Source organism: Bison bison, unplaced genomic scaffold, assembly GCF_000754665.1.
Source record: "Bison bison bison isolate TAMUID 2011002044 unplaced genomic scaffold, Bison_UMD1.0 scf7180017864508, whole genome shotgun sequence".
In the NCBI taxonomy this organism is placed as follows: domain Eukaryota; kingdom Metazoa; phylum Chordata; class Mammalia; order Artiodactyla; family Bovidae; genus Bison; species Bison bison.
In genome coordinates, this window is record NW_011495064.1 from 1982866 (window position 1) to 2000088 (window position 17223).

At 47.4% G+C, this 17223-nt stretch overlaps 1 protein-coding gene across 6 annotated transcripts in view; it reads right to left on the reverse strand.

Moving 5' to 3' along the window:
• Positions 1-17223, reverse strand: part of BCL2L11 (BCL2-like 11 (apoptosis facilitator)) — a 51856-nt gene that overhangs the window by 15325 nt on the left and 19308 nt on the right. For all 6 annotated transcript variants that reach the window (XM_010829553.1, XM_010829552.1, XM_010829555.1 and 3 more), the window contains one exon: positions 2913-3022. In XM_010829553.1, the coding sequence (XP_010827855.1) occupies positions 2913-3022 (110 nt within the window). The remainder of the gene's footprint in view (positions 1-2912; positions 3023-17223) is intronic.

Here is a 17223-nt window from a genome sequence, read left to right on the forward strand (position 1 = left end):
AGATGCCAAGTAAGGTTTACACTTACAAAATATTGCAGGATATGGCAATGAAACTAACTTCTTATTTTTACCCAAAACACTGAGAAAACATTTGAAAAAAAACAAAACATGAACACCATCTACACTAAACCGTGCAGTTACACCGGGCAGGGGAGACAGAGCAGGAAGCACGAAGCATTAGAGGCTGCTTTGCCTTCTTCAGTGGAGAGGCAGGTAATGACACGGCCAGACAGCCTGCGTCTCCTCTGCACACCATCCAGGACTGGCCACCACCTCGACCGCCTACCTGTCGGGTGGCTGTGCCCCAACCCCACCACGTTAGCCCTTCTCACCACTGACCACTCAGGGCCACCACAGAGATGCATCAACCAGACACATCTGGGAAGGCTCAGGGAAACCTTTGTAGAGCCACTGATATTTCATAAGGGCTTCCCTGGTGGCTCAAACGGTAAAGAATCCACCTGCAATGCAGGAGACCCGGGTTCAATCCCAAGACTGGGAAGTTCCCCTGGAGAAGGGAATGGCAACCGACTCCATGTAAGTTTAAAGAGAAACTTTGGCAAAATCTCCTTAAACCCATATGGCTCTATGGTCAAAGGCTCTCAGTCAGCTCCCAAGAGGATGGAGTTGACGACTGCTCTCTGTGTCCTGAGCTTCCCAGACTCTGAAGGCACCAAGGCCCAACAGCCTCACCTCTCCCGGGGAGCCCCACCCAAGCTAGACCTGAGTCCCAAGGCTATCCACTGCCCCAAAAGATGGGGGAGGCAGGGCCAGTGTGCTGCTCAGTCACAGCCTTGCTCACCCTGTTCGGCTGCCACGGCCATTGGAAGTCACCTCCTCCTGCTGGATCTGTGACACGCATCCGAATCACAGTGGATGCATTCAGCCTACCCCCTGGGAGGGACACATGTCCTTCCCCGGCTCAGCACCAGGACCAACATCCCAGATACCCTGGGGCCCTGCTTCTGATCACTCCCCAAGTCCAGCGGGAAAGCCAAGTCCACACACACACAGACAGTAACCCCAAAATTCCACCAGAGAAATAAGGCAGAGGCCTGGGGGAACACTAACTTCTGTGGCCAATTGCACAACAGTCCACCTTGCAAAGAGGAGCGGCACTGCAGAGCGAGGCTGAGAGGGGTTTACATTCTGTGAACGGGCTCCCACCAGGCTGCGGGGCGTTCTGCCAGCTAGATGCAGCGTCGTAAGGAATTCTGAAGCCCGTTCATCCATGCGGCATCTTGCATCTAATGGCAGGCTCATACACAGCACGTTTCCCATCAAACACACCTATACACACCCAACGGAAGGTGTGAAGAGGAGCCAGTAAGAGTATTCTCAAAGTCCTCAACTCCTGGATGGAGATTCTATACTGGAGAAATAAAAAACTTGTAACTGGAAAACATCTCCGTGTATGTTTACAAAAGCTAAGAAAGCATCATATATAACAGGAAAATAAGAAAGATTGAAAGTAACTGTACAGGGACCATCCATTTACTTAGCAATAGCTAGCTACAAAAAAGACTAACATTTAAAACAGGACGAAACATCGGGGTGTCCAAAGCATAAATTCCCTCCAGAAGAAACAAAGAATCTTTAAAAGGGGTTTATATGAAACCATAATATCTGGGGAAAAAGGAGTCAGATGAGAAGTAACACAGAAAGAATGATATTAAATTTTATTTTGTAGAAAATAATTAAGTGCTTCCTTTTGGGTAAATCAACACAAACATCTTCATACACGGGAAACAGAAAAGACGGGGTTCTGCCACTGCTTAGTCACTAAACCGTGTCCTACTCTTTGTGACCCCATGGACTGTAGCCCACCAGGCTACTCTGTCTGCTGGAATTTTCAGGCAGGAATACTAGAGTGGGTTGCCATTTCCTACTCCAGGGGATCTTCTGGAACCAGGGATCAAACCCGGGTCTCCTGCATGGGCAGGCGGGTTTATTACCACTGAGCCACCAGAAGCCCAGAAAAAAGGTAAGCAAGCCGAAATTACATTCTCTCATGCGTGTGTTGGTGAACCCCTACAAGAAGTGGTCACACATGCTCCTAGGAGCCTAACTCCCTGAGTTGAAGCCTACACAGTTTAACAGTCTTCCATGAGAATAAGGTGTCCAAAACAGTAACATACATTGCCACTGAGCAAAACCAACACATGGGGTGTGCAGCCCAAGATCCAAGGCTGATTTTTTTTTTTTCTTTTAAACCAACAGCACACCTCAAAAAATTCCAGCGCTATCAATTTGAGGTATAAAAAACTTTATACCCCAAATCATAGGCTAAATACTGGCCTCTTGATACATTTCAATAAATGGAACACCGAGAAGAGCAGTGGGGGCTGAAGGACAGAAAGGCGCTCCTGCTCTGACTCACTGCCTGAGACTTGTACTCCCCCCCCCGCCGGCTCATCTTCTTGACTGCATCCCACAGCACGTGGGATCTCAGTTCCCTGATCAGGGATCGAACCCACATCCCCTGCATTGGAAGCACAGAGACTCAACCACGGAACCATCAGGAAAGTCCAAGACTCCTACTTTAAAGCTGGCATCATTCCCGTTGGCTGCATAAAGATGGAAATTTAGAAATTTCTTTACCTCTGACCCAAACTGCTTCAAAGGAGGACAGAAACACCCACTCTGGCTTGAAGACTACGTTAATATTTTTGTGGAAGTATTTCAAATATATAAATACTTCCTTTTCTTCAAGCATGGAGGGTTTAAGGTTTGTGCTCCTCCAATCCCCCTTGGCTCATACTGTATTTTGTCTAATCCCTACCACTTAAGTTCAGCCATAAAAGAAATGGAAAATGGGAATGCAGAAAGAAGAGTAGGTCACACCTAGGTAATACTGCTCATTTCCAGAATAGCACAGAATCAAAAAAGGAGGTAAAGAAAACATCATTTACCCTTCTTGGGTAATATGCATTAAACTCGTCTCCGATACGCCGTAGCTCTTGGGCAATCCATATCTCTGGGCGTGTATCTGCAGGTACAGCCTGAGACTGCCTCATGGAAGCTGCATGAAAACAGACAGAACAAAAATCACATTGTTTCCATGGATCATTCAGTAAGTCCCAAGGTCAGTTTCCAGAAGTCAGCCCATCTTACACATGGGATGTTCCCAGATGTCAAGAACTACAATCACACATTCAAGATTACAGTGGCAGGCTCTGCTATGCAACCTCTGGTTCATGAATAAGGGATACTGGAGATTCAGAAGTGCCAAATTTAAATATACCGCAGCCGATGAATGACACACCTCTATTTCGTGAAGGCAGAGACAGGCAGAAATGGTACAATCAATTCTGCCCAGGAAACACCCTTGACACGTGCTGCAGCTGCTCTTTAGTCACTAAGCCATGTCTGACTCTTTGAGACCCCATGGACTGAAGCCCACCAGGCTCCTCTGTCTACGGGATTTCTCAGGCAAGAATACTGGAGTGGGCTGCCATGTCCTTCCCCAGGGGAACCCTCCTGACCCAGAGACTGAACCTATGTCTCAGCACTGGCAGATGGATTCTTTCCCACCTGAGAAGCCACTTACCCTTGAAACATACAAGAACATAAGTTAGGCTGTCCAGACAATAACTATATTTTGATCAGAAGGTGAGGTGAAATTCCTAGGAAAATGTCAAAACGACACCGAGGATTATGAGATGAAACAGCTGTCCTACTCAAAGGGAAGTCAGAAAAAACCTGAGAAATGAATGAGCTGGTTTCCATGGAAGAAGGCGAAACACAGCCAGTCCACACTAGCACCACTGCGGGGCCAAATGAAAGCATAATTGCATGTTTTGTCTCGATATTAATGCAGCTAACAAAGATGGCCTCAAGTGTGCAAACATCACACGAGGAGAGGAAATGCTCTGGGGGTAAGAGCAAAAGCCCTTCTGAAAGGAGAAAGAGGAGGGAGGTCCGCCCTTTCATTAAGCTGTCATTCCCAAACACACCCAGTACATTCAGCTGCTGGCTGATGAGCCCACTGCAAAGCCAAAATATGGAGCACACAAAAACGTGATTTGTCCAGAGATCCCCAGGAGCATCAGGGAGATGGTACCCTCCAAGGATTACGAGGAAAAGCACTCGTCACACTCGGAGGAGTACAGCGGGGTGACACAGGTAACAGGCAGAGAGGAGATTCTTGGATTTCAACTGCTCTCCGCACGTGGCTTATGCTAACTTCCTGTTACAAAGAGCATGCTGCAATGGCAATTAAGACACATGTGCTCCACTTTAACCACAGGGAAATATTTAAACACCTATGATAATCAGATTCTGCCATAACATGAATACAGCTTCCTGTTTCGTGTTTTTGTTAAAAAAATTTTTTTTCTTGTATGCCGTATCTGGAGTTCTATTTATCATCACAAATAAAAGTGGTGTGGGTTCTTAGCTCTGTAAGATCACTTAAAAGTAAATTTTTTGAGTTTTTACCATGTCTTCTTAATTTCTTGCCCCAACTTCTCTGTCCCCCAGCCCTCGCCCGGGGGGAACGGAGGACCCCAAAAGGCTGAAAGCAGCAGGGTGCCCGCGCACATGCACAAGAACACTTGTGGATCCTCTCCAGGATTATCCGTGCTGGGAATGAGCCAGAGGGGAGACTCCCCAAGGACCCCGCATAAAGAATACCAACACTGATGTCAGGGAAGCTTTTGGGGTAAGCCAGGCACGTCCCCTGAATACCTCTCCCACCACACAGAAAACTGCCTTGCCTACACCTTTATCACACAACAGTTCTATCGTTACTCTGTGTAAGCCTATTAAAATTACATTTGAAATGGCTAAACTGGCAGAAAAAAGTTTCAGTTTAGACGTGATGCCAGATGGCAGGCCATAGTTCACTCCCATCTCCTGGGTTTGCAGCTCTTTAAGGATTCTGTCTATCAGAGGGACCAAACCATTACTGTCTTTTTATATTATCAGTGATCATGAGCTTTGCCCCTGAACTTAGAAGCTGCTGTTACCAAGTTAACTGACTCTGGAGGGAAAGGAAAGCCTCCCTTCTGTGCATCTGTACCTGTGGGACCATCTCAGGGAGGCACGGACACACCTGAGCAAAGCAGCACCCAGGATGCCAGGTGGCTGCTCAGAGCCACCACCACCGGCCTCTCCCGATTCCAGAGCCCTGCTCATTTCTCACTAGACTGGGCTCTCTCTCAGAGAGTAAATCTGCCTCCAACCCTAGAGTCAGAAATGAAGACAGTGCCAATTATCCAAAGAGTCTGTGAAATCTAGACTGCGTGTTTTCCAAAGATGAGAGACTGGTAAAAAAACTGCTGGCAAGTTACCCGAAGTTTAGCAACTTAAGACACTCACTACTTTACCCAACAAATATGAATGCCCATGAGCTAGACACTACTCAGGAGATGGTTTGGGTACAGCAACCAGAGAGGACCCAGCTCTGCTCCCATGAGCTTACATTCCTGTGGATTATAGGCTAAATTTCAACTAAATGCTAAACTTCTTCTGGACAATGATACTCCTACTTTATATTCTTGTAACACAAAATATATGTTCGCTCCTTGGAAAAAACACTATGACAAAACTATACAGCATATTAAAAAGCAGAGACACCACTTTGCCAACAAAGGTCCTTATAATCAAAGCTGCGGTTTTTCCAGTAGCTACATATGGATGTAGCTGAGCACCAAAGAATAGATGCTTTAATTATGGCGCTAGAGAAGACTCTTGAGTGTCCCCTGGACAGCAAGGAGATCAAACCAGTCAATACTAAAGGATATCAACCCTGAATATTCATTGGAAGGACTGTTGCTGAAGCTCCCACACTTTGGCCACCTGATGCGAAGAGCCAACTCACTGGGAAAATACCTCATGCTGGTGAAGACTGAAGGCAGGAGAAGAGGATGACAGAGGATGACATGGTTGGATGGCATCACTGACTCAATGGACATGAGTTTGAGCAAACTCCAGAAGACAGTGAAGGACAGGGAAGCCTGGAGTGGGGTCACAAAGTCAGAAACGACTGAGCAACTGAACAACACAAAACAGAGGAAGAAGGTCTCTTGGTAGATTTCCCCTATGCAGTAGATGAAATCTATTGAATTCTACCAATATTTAAAACCCTCACTGACGTGTGTGGTTAAGGACATTCTATCTGACTCATGTGAGGTCTGGAGGCTGGAAGCACCACGGGAGCATGTCCAGTATTAAAATGAGCACCCAGTAACTGCATCAACCCAGCACCTGGAAATTTGGGGACCAGATGCGACTTACTCATCTTAGAGATAAACGTCTTGCTATTTATGGGGTAAGGAAATAAGCAGATGTTTCTTCTACGGAAAGAAGAGTTCCATAATGAACTGTTAGCATCAATAAACACACAGAAACATATCTACCAGGTCTGGCCAGGAGAGTCAGGTGGGTTGTGTCTATGGGTGGCCCCTGAGGCCACATTCTTACATGAGCTCCTGGAACAGACGGTCCACAGACCAGACCTTGAGAAACACTGAGCAGAGGGGGAAGAAGGCAGGGATCAGTCCTGGGGCCCAGACCTGTGTCTGCAGAGAACACTAAGGAGCTGGAAGTTCTGATTAACCTTAGATAATGGCCAGGTTAGACTAGGCTTAGCACCTACTAACTGATAGTAACAGATCAGTAAGAGAGCTAGCCACCGTTCTTGTTGTTCTTTAGCTGCTCAGTTGTGTCCAACTCTTTGTGACCCCATGGACTGTAGCCGACCGGCTCTCTTTCCATGGGAGGAGCAAGAATACTGAAGTGGGTTGCCATTTCCTTCTCTTACGGGACCTTCCCAACCCAGGGATCAAACCCTTGTCTCATGTATTGATGGGCGGATTCTTTACCACTGAGCCGGCAGGGAAGTCCAGCCACTGTTCTTAGGAGTATTTTTTAAGTTTCTATAGAACAGTGACATACAATATACATTAACTTTTACAAAGGAGACTGATCTGTCTGGGCTACTCTATCACCATTTGGGGCAGTTTTTTTGAGAAGTAAATACTTTTCTCATTGCTTGAATTTATAAACCTAAAATGTTTAATGACCAACATGCATCCTGCAATAAAGACTAGCCAATGTGTATACAGAGTATTAGTTTTCAAGTAAGATTGTAAGGCAAAAATTCTATTTATTTTCAGAAGCATCCTATTCCTGTATTTTAAAAAGGTAGTGTTAATCTATAGTACGATGGACTTTTCCACCTAAGTTTCACAGATTATTTCTTAAGTGACAAGCATCTCCTTTTCGGGGGAGGATGGGGAGCCTTTCCTAAGCTTCACCACTAGCTTCATGTCCGTCTGTCTGCCATATGTGGTCTCATGTCACATGACAACCTAGCAAGACAGAGGGTGGGGTCTGGCTGCCCTGAGTGTCGGCTTATCAGTCCCAGGGCAGCACTGGTTGGAGCCAGAACAAAGGTTTTTTATTTCCTTTATCGTCAGTTTGTGGAATTCTTCTCCACAGTGACCAGAGCATTGACCACTGCAGTGAGGAAGGGATCCACGGCTCCATCTTCTGAAGGTGAGCCTGGAGCTGGTGGCATTAAAGGGCAGGGGATACTTAAAAAAAAAAACCCTCAATCCTACAATCCTTTCTAGATACTTTATCTGCCTGCTCCCATCCACATATACTCCACTTATCAAAAAGATAACTTACATTAATATCTCTATAAGAAAGAGAAACATCATTATGCTGTCTGCAATGTGCTGCTGCTCCTGCTGCTAAGTCGCTTCAGTCGTGTCCGACTCTGTGTGACCCCATAGACGGCAGCCCACCAGGCTCCTCCATCCATGGGATTTTCCAGGCAAGAGTACTGGAGTGGGTTGCCATTTCCTTCTCCAGTGCATGAAAGTGAAAAGTGAAAGTGAAGTCGCTCAGTCGTGCCCAACTCTTAGCGACCCTGTGGACTGAAGCCCACCAGGCTCCTCCGTCCATGGGATTTTCTAGCCATAAATGTTACCTGGGCTTCCCTTGTGGCTCAGCTGGTAAAGAATCCACCTGCAATGCAGGAGACCTGGGTTCTACCCCTGGGTTGGGAAAATCCCCTGGAGAAGGGAAAGGCTACCTACCCACTCCAGTATTCTGGCCTGGAGGGTGGCAAAGAGTCAGACACAACTGAGCGACGTTCATTTTTACTAGCAAAATGTGTCTCTCTACTGCAAACAAAAGCTCTTATTACTATGTAAAAAGATCACATTTTTAAGTAAGGCAATTTTACATACACATAAAAACTTCTTCAAAGGGGAAATAACAGTGATGAGGTGTATTCTCACCCACAGAAAATGCAGCTTCAGCATTTAAGAATGCATTTCATACTTAAAGGTGGGAACTAAAACAGGAGAGGGGAGGGAAGACAAAGAGGCACAACCAAACAGGAACTGCTCTTAGTGTAAAACTGTTTTCCGTTGCTCAGTTGTGTCTGACTCTTTGCGACCCCATGGACTGTCGCCCAGCAGGCTCCTCTGTCCATAGGATTCTCCAGGCAAGAACACTGGGGTGGGTTGCCATTTCCTTCTCCAGAGGATCTTCCCAACCCAGGCACAGTACCTGCATTGACAGGTGGATTCTTTACCCACGGAGCCACCAGGGAAGCCCAATGCAAAGTTACTACTGTCCAAAAGCTGTAGCCAGAAGTCCACACAAGGCCGGCTCTGATCCCACAGTGTCTTCCTGAGCTTGGGAACTTGCTGGGAGCCCAGATTCCTAACCAAAGCCACTCATCAAAACTTGTAAGGCAGGACTTTCCTGGTGGTCCAGCGGTTAAGAATCCGCCGGCCGGTGCAGGGGACATGGGCTCAACCCCTGGTCCAGGAACGAGGATCCCACAAGCTACAGGGCACCTACTGATGCCCATGCATCACACTTCTGAGCCTGGCCACCCTAGAGCCTGTGCTGTACAGAGGCAGCCACCGCACTAAGCCTGTGCGCACCACAACCAGAGAAAGCCTGCACACAGCAACGGAGACCCAGTTCAGCACCCCCACAGAGGCTCAGCGTGCGACTGCGTCAGAGGAGGGCGGTCCAGCAGAGTGAGACATGCTCATTAGAGCTCATAGAACCTCTTGCAGACAATTTTATGAAATCTAGCACTTACCGGTAACCTGATTTCCTATAGTTAAAAAAAAACAAACCCACAAGGTGTATGATTAATCTATTTTTCTCTCCCAGTGTAGAGGTAGGTAGGAAGGGGGACCTTTTACAACACCACAGAACTCTCGAGTTACTGAAAGATGTGCAATGTTTGATTAACAGACTGTTGTGGTTCAGCTACAGAACTAGTTTCCAGCCCAGAGGGTAATTCCAAATCTTAAAAGTTCAGCAATTGAAAAAAAAAATTAATATCGTGGTTAAGTGGCTGATAGTGAAATCAGGCTGAGGCTTTCGGAAAGGGCTTTCTGTAGCACTGCCAGCAAGAGTGGGAACATTAAAAAAAAAAGAAAACGAGATTGCCACTGCGTAATGAGCTTGACATCAGTCAAGCCAAACCTGACTTTTCCTGAATGCCCAACCACTCCTACCCCACTGCTCCGAATGGCAGGTGTTCAAAGGCACCGAGGTCCCTGCCTGACGTTCACGTCCATCCTTCCACACCCACCCAGGGGGCTGGGAGCATCCGGAGGCGGGGCTAGGGGAGCGCAGGGTATACCTGTGCGCACACCGCTTTGGTCGTCCTTGGGGACAGGATGCTCTCACATCCCTGGGCCAGCGACTGTTCGAGTTCCCATCATGTCACTACTGCAGCTTCAAGTGCAGAACTGGAAACCAAACAAAACCCCACAGGAACACGCACTCTACACTGTTCTCAGATGTTCAGTGAACTGTAGAATCGACATCAGATTTTCAACTAATCAATGTGAACTGAGCTCTGAATCAATTTCCAACTCAGAGCTGAGAAAGGATTTCTCTTCCTTGAAGAGACGCTGAATGTATGACTTTGAAGAAATGATTTTCTATTTTAAACATACCACAGCATGTACTCAGGCAAGTAAGAGCTCATTTTGCCTATTTACCAGGGACTGTGGAGCAGTAAGAAAGAGTGGAAAGAAAGTCCCTCCTCCTGGCATTTAGGGGCTGAACCAAAAGCCATAAAGAACCACTTTGTAGGCTCTGAAACCAGGGATAAACCAATTCTGAAACAGACGCTCCAAAAATGCTGAGAGGAAGCACTGATTCTGCATGCGGCCCCTTCTAGGATGTTTATTGAATGCAACAGTCTCCTGACTTAGGAAGGTATCTTCGGAAATACCTTTATTAACGAAGATTTATCCACAGTTGACAAGGAGGATGAGGAAGTCACTAGCCATCCGGCCACCATTTCCAATGGAAACCCATCTGAGGGACTGAGCGGTCTCAGATGCTTCTGAATTCCCAGCCACAGGGTAGAAGGGCTGCTGCCATGACAGCTCAACAGCAGTAACCCTGTCAGAAGTCACCTTCCACTCTGATGGTTCTCACAAAGCAAATGAGCCAGAGCCCAATTATCTACAGACACACACCTCTCTCTGGATCTATTATTTCCCAACTGTATCATCTTATTTTTTGAGAATCCTCTATCAATTCCACTGAGCCACTGGATGAAAATGAAAGGGAACTGAAATAGAGCGATGGAACACAGCATCATTACTTGTCAGGTTTTCACACCTGTTTCTCCCTGGCACACATGTAGGTGAATCTCTAAGCAGTTGCATGAATTCAGGATGGTGCTTTATAAACAGCTGCTGGGATCAAAAAACAAAAAGAAAACTTCCAAGCTGCAGCCAGTGTGTGTTGCCCACTGCCTTTACGTGACTGTGGGTAAGAAAATCAAAATAAGCTGTTTCGATCAACTTCCAGTCTGACCGTGTGCAAACTGCCAGAAAGCCAAGGCTATGAGGCTGGAAACCAGTGTTTGTATCTTTCCCCTGTGACAGTTACCTGTTTCTTACAATAAACTGAATTTAAAAGCATTGGGATGAATGCTATGCCTTCTTACTATTCAACCTCTAACAACCTAGCTCCCCATATCACCCGAACTGTCCCCCACAATCCATGTTTTTCCAGAAGCCAGTGACATGCCAGAAGCAAACTCAGATTTTGAGTTTTATGTCTATGTCCAAGGACATACCCAGCTAACTCTGAGTCACAGTAGGGGCCAGCAGATGGGGGCGTAAACCGCAATGCCTGGTAGCCTGGCCTGGCACAGGTGCACCGCTTTTCCTAAGGCACTGTGGTCCTGCTGACGGGCACTGGGGGCTACAGAGTTCTCCCTTCTGGGAACCGGAGTGTTCCCTTCTAATTCCAACCCAAATCTAGACTCTGTCCCCTGGGGCTACAAAGATAATCCCTCTCAGTCATCACCGCAGCTTTTAATCATGAAGCTGCTACCATGTGCCCCACACATGGTCCTGAGCCAGATCCTTCCACGTTCCTTTCATGGCAAGGTGCTCCACTCTGGTCCTGCTCCATCTGTTCCCCAAAACATGCTGCTCTGAGCAGTGTGTGGCCATGGTCTCACTAGGTCTGGATGGGCGCAGGGAGACACAGGACAGGACTGTTGCTCGCTTTCCCTACGTGCGCCTAGCCCCTCTGTCCCCGGGACCGCTGTGTCTCTTATTTCTACAGTCTTACAATTCCTTCCAGTCAGTCCTAAAGGAAATCAACCCTGAATACTCAATGAAAGGACTGATGCTGAAGCTCCAATACTTTGGCCACCTGATGTGGAGAGCTGACTCATTGGAAACAACCCTGATGCTGGGAAAGATTGAAGGCAGGAGGAGAAGGGGACAACAGAGGATGAGATGGTTGGATGGCATCATCGACTCAATGGACATGAGTTTGAGCAAACTCCAGGAGACAGTGAAGGACAGGGAAGCCTGGCGTGCTGCAGTCCTTGGGGTCGCTGAGTCAGATACTACTTAGCAACTGAACAACGAGAAGATTCCTTCCAGAAGATCATGGAGGACTTGACTATGCAGTCTTCTTTTGAAAAACAAAAATAACCCCCCAAATAAATATAGTCCAAGCTATGCTCCTTCCACTGACAGCAGAGACAACTTCCTATCCACAAAATTTATTTCACCACTTACTCCAGCAAAACTATGAAAAGAGAAATGCTTTTTGAACACCCTTGACAAGTAAACATACAATTCTACATGTTAATTCACTTAAGACCTTTCCTTAGAAATAAAGTGTTAAAAATTTTGAGGTTACTAGCTTTCGATAACCTGGGTTCCTGGCCCATCATCAGATCTGGGGGAAGAAACGAGAATTTACACTGCGAATATAAAAAATTTCTGACTAGAGAGCGCGTGTGGCTTCCTCTATGAAATTTAATGCTGGCGGCAGGAAACAGGTGACGAAAATCTCTTCTCCTCAGTTCACATGAAGGTCTTAAGCATCATAGTGTTTTGTCTTAATAACAGTGGAGACCCAGGCAAAGGGGCCAAAACAGAATCCTGAAAAGCTGCATCCGAAACAGCTTTCCAATTAAGACCTGTAAAACCTGTAATTTTATTTATGCACTTAAAGTTTATCAAGGCCATGTGCTAAGTGAAGCGCTTAGCTGTTGATGCAGATATATGGTGACTGATAACACACTTGAAGGATGAGGTATAATAAAAGCTTCCCACTTAAAACAAATTCACAAGAGCCAGCTGCCTCTTCTTATCCCACATCGTATCGAGAGAGAAAACATCACACCTCAATTCCAGACACTGTTTTGCATAATCACAAGGATGGAATCATTGTGTTTGGACATTTGATGGTTTAAGTATTTGGCCTCAAAACACATGTCTGTCTCAGTTGGGCTGTCTGATTCCTTTCCCCTAGAAAATTCACAAAGCTCCTGTGTCTAGAAGACACACTGATGCTGAACGCAGGGGTGGAGGCGGGGAGGAATCCCTCCAAGGGACACAGGCGAACACAGCCCCAAAGCCTTTTGTAGAAAAGCGTTAGTCACTCAGTCCTATTCGACTCTGTGACCCCAGGGACTATAACCTGCCAGGCTCCTCTGTCCATGGAATTCTCCAGGCAAGAGTACTAGAGTGGGTTGCCATTCCTTTCTCCAGGGAATCTTTCCAACCCAGGGATCAAACCCAGGTCTCCTGCATTGCAGGCAGATTCTTACCATCTGAGCCACCAGGGAAGCCCTTTTTATAGAAAATCCCATGATAAAAAGAAACACTGTATGAATTGAACCTTGCGTAAAAAATAAGAAAACCGAAAGGCTCAAGTGAGCAGAGAATTTGATTGGTGTGGTGAGTAGTCCATCAGAAAGATGGTTGGAGCCCAAGTTCCTTCATCCACTGACCAGCCTGTACCAACCCCACTGAAGGCACTACCTAACCTCTACATGACAAGGCAATTCCCGGGGCGGAGGCGGTGATCCTAAGGCCTCCTCTGCAAATCACAAAAATGTCCCGTCATGGCTGTGCCACGTCCCATGCAGGACAAGAATGGAAGCTGATCACTGCTCTACTGCTTTGTGGGCTCAGATCCTGGGTGCAGTAGTCCGGCTGCCCCTGGGCATCTGAGGTGGTACTAGTGGTGAATAACTTGCCTTCCAATGCAGGAGACACAGAGATGCGAGTTTGATCCCTGGGTCAGGAAAATCCCCTGGAAACGGTAACCCACTCCAGTATTCTTGCCTGGTGAATCTGACGGACAGAGCCCGGCGGGCTACAGTCCATGGGGTTGCAAAGAGTCAGACAGGACTGAAGTGACTTAGCACGAGTTTAGAAACCCAATGTGCAACGCCGATTAAACAGGGTCACTCCAGCTCAGTGCAGCACGCCTCCACCAACTAACTCCCTGCAGTGCTCCTCTGACCACTGCAGACTGGCTGCGATACCCTGCCATTCCAGGAGGACATAGGTCCCCAGCCAGGTGGAGAGACCTGCCCCGGGGACTGCACAACAGCAGAGGAAGCATCGAGACTGCCTGGGTCACCTGCTGAAGTGTCCACTCCAACACTCCCTTCCTACCAACTGTTAGAAATAAGGACCTGGGAGAACATGAAGCATGGCTGTTGTGTAATCAGGCTTCCCTTACAGAGGGAACCCAGTTCTAAGCTTCAAAGGCTTCCAGTGACGGAATCCACACGACAGAAGAGAGGGAATCTCAGAACTCACCCACCGCTTTAAGTATCAGTGAATTCTTTTTAAATTGAGAAGCGTATGTGCTTGTGCTACATATCACCACATTTCCTTAGGCTGGCGAGTTGTTTTGACCAGTTGAGCAGAATTTATACTCACTGTAGGCTTCCCTGGTGGCTCAGCAGTAAAGAACCCGCCTGCAATGCAGAAGCGGCAGGTTCGATTCCTGGATCAGGAAGATCCCCTGGAGGAGGGCATGGCTACCCAGTCTAGCATTTTTGCCTGGAGAATCCCATGGACAGAGGAGCTTGGTGGGCTACAGTCCATGGGGTCACCAAGGAGTCAGACACAAATGAGCAACTACACACGCCCAGAGGTCTAAATTCAAACATTTCCTAAGACAGCATAGATCCAGAATTCACTTCCAGACTACCCTGCATTAAGAAATTTCTCAAAGGATGAAAAACCAGACAATAAACAAGAAACCTTTAGTCTCTCCCCCAGCACTTATTCCACAGAAAACTCCCCTAAACTAAGGTTGTCAAGTATGGCTCATCCCATACACCGCCCCCTGGCCCGTCCAAGACACACATCTGCAAGAGAAAAACAGGTCCCTACCACACAAGCAAGTTGCTGTGAAAAGTCTCAGGTAAATTGCTTACTTCAAAATGTTTTAGGAACTGGAGTGGGACGCATGCTCTGGTCTAGGAACAGGACTTATTTCTGGGGAAAAAAGTCCCCAGAGCAACTCAGCTGAGCAGCATCATGTTGAACCAGTTTTAATTTTTACCATACACCCTCTTGGACTGAAATGGTTCATTTCTTTTTTTTTTTTAAAAGAAATTTTAGCTCCAAAACCATATTCATGCCTAAGGAAGGGCTGCAAAGCCCAAACTAAAGGAAGCATCGCATCCTGTGCAGAGAGCCGATTCAAGGCTCTGGCTCCAGGACAAGACAGGGCCACAGGCAGCCCTCCCCCATCAGCCTGAGGGCACACGTGGCCAGGCAGCCCTTCTTAGGAGCCGGTCGGCTCACCGCTGGTGAAACACTCGTGAACCACCGGGATCTGATCCAGGGTTGCAAACAGAGGAAATGCAAAGTAAATGTGGGGCTACCATAGGACACCGGGGATACCAACTCACTCTAAGCAAATACTTAAAACCACGAAGGCCTACCCTCTCACACACTGGGCTTCAACCTGTCCTCCCAGGAACCGGTCAGCTCACAGCGTGTAAAAAAAAGTCCTCAAGGGTTCATGATTCATTCACTCAGAAGTAAAAACCAAAATTTAACGATGGCCAAGAAGCAGAACGTGCACAGAGAAAAGGAAAAAAAAAAGCTACTTTAAAATTCTCAATTCTATTCATGTGTGTGCACTGAGTCACTTTAGTAGTGCCTGACTCTGTGGGGCCCCGTGCACTGTAGCCCACCAGGCTCCTCTGTCCACGGGATTCTCTAGGCAAAAACACTACGGTGGGTTGCCATTTCCTACTCCAGGAGATATTCCTGACCCAGGGACTGAACCCATGTCTCTTAAGTCTCCTGCACTGGCAGATGTGTTCACCACTGGTACCAGCTGGTAAGCCCCAAGTACAGACCAGGGGGCACCCACCACAGGCTTCACCTCTCCTGAGATAAGCAGGCCAGTGGCTGGGTTCTCTCTCCAATGAGCGTATTTCATTTCCTCCATTGCTGTGAATTGGCCCCAACACACTAACGATCACGTGTGTGCGTGTGCCTGGGTGCACGTGTGTTAGCCCTGCTGCTCTCTGTCCCTTGGCAGGTAATGACTTTCACAGACAGCTTCCTGAACCCGGGAAGGAACCCAAGTGTGCCAATCTCACGCACTGGCAGGCAGGTTCTCTACCAAGAGCACCACAATTCTATTCAGCCAATGACTACTGCTAACGTTAGAACAGTGAGCAAAATACCCCTTATTTTGAAAAAAACTGCAATAACTTCTAACTGCAGGAAAAAGCAGTTCAAGCCTGTCTTAAGTGTCCAAATCTTTCTTTCTCCAACCACACGTCTTGAGCTACAGTCAAGTTTCTGCCTAACCCAATAGGCCATCCCTCTCAGGTGCCCCTGACACAGACCTGGTCCCAACAGAGCCAGTGCAGCGGGGGTGTCCAGATGTTTCTCCATGGTCCAAATATCTGCCAAGGTTCTTCTCAGGGTGATGTGCAGGTTCATGGGCAGGTCAAGGGTGATTTGGACCTCCCTTGCCCTCCCAGGCCACTTCCTAGAAAAGACTTTCTTTCCTATTTTGCTTGTTTGTTCTGGGGCCTGGCAGGGTTAGAATTACAGCTCATTTCCAGATGAACTGACTTCCCTGTGGGTTTCCTGAAGTCCTGAAATGACAGCTCCTTTCCACGGAAAGGAGGAAGGAATGTTTCATTCTGTCATGCTCAGGGACCTGCTGGAGCCTTGACAGTCACTGAGCAAGGAAAACAGTGACCAAGTCCCTGCCAGCTGCTCTCTGCCCAGGAGCTCATACAAAAAAGCCCTCAGCTCTAGGAAGGTGAGAACTTCTGTCTCTGTCTGATGGATGAGGAAATCGAAGCTCTAAGAAACATACAGACCTGCCCAGGTTACTCGTGGGGCTGAGAACAGCCGGGTACCGCTCAGACCCCACTCCAGACCCGTGTGCAACCGAGACAGGAAGGCAGTACAACCCACAGGTGCCCAATCAACGCCAACCCTGCCAGCTGGAGCTCTTACACAATGACTCAGGTGGCACCAGAGGTAAAGAATCCACTTGCCAATGCAGGAGACCTAGGTTTGATCCCTGGGTTGGGAAGATCCCCTGGTGAAGGGCATGGCAATCCACTCGAGTATTCTTGCCTGGAGAATCCCATGGACAGAGGAGCCTGGGGTGGGCTAGAGTCCATGGGGTCGCATGGAGTCGGACATGATTGAAGCAACCGAGCACGCACACACTCACTTTGCTAAAATAAAAGGGAGACCCCCAAAGAGAACATTAGGAGGCTAACGTCCACCTGGAGTACTTGTGGTGATGGGCCAAGCTTCATCTCACCTGGATGAAATCTTTACCAACATAAGGGGTATGGCTGTTAATACTAAGTCATACAAGTTAATGCTGAATTACACATGCCATAGTGACAAACTGCTAGTCAAAATGCCGAAAGTGAAGATTTAAAAAAAAAAA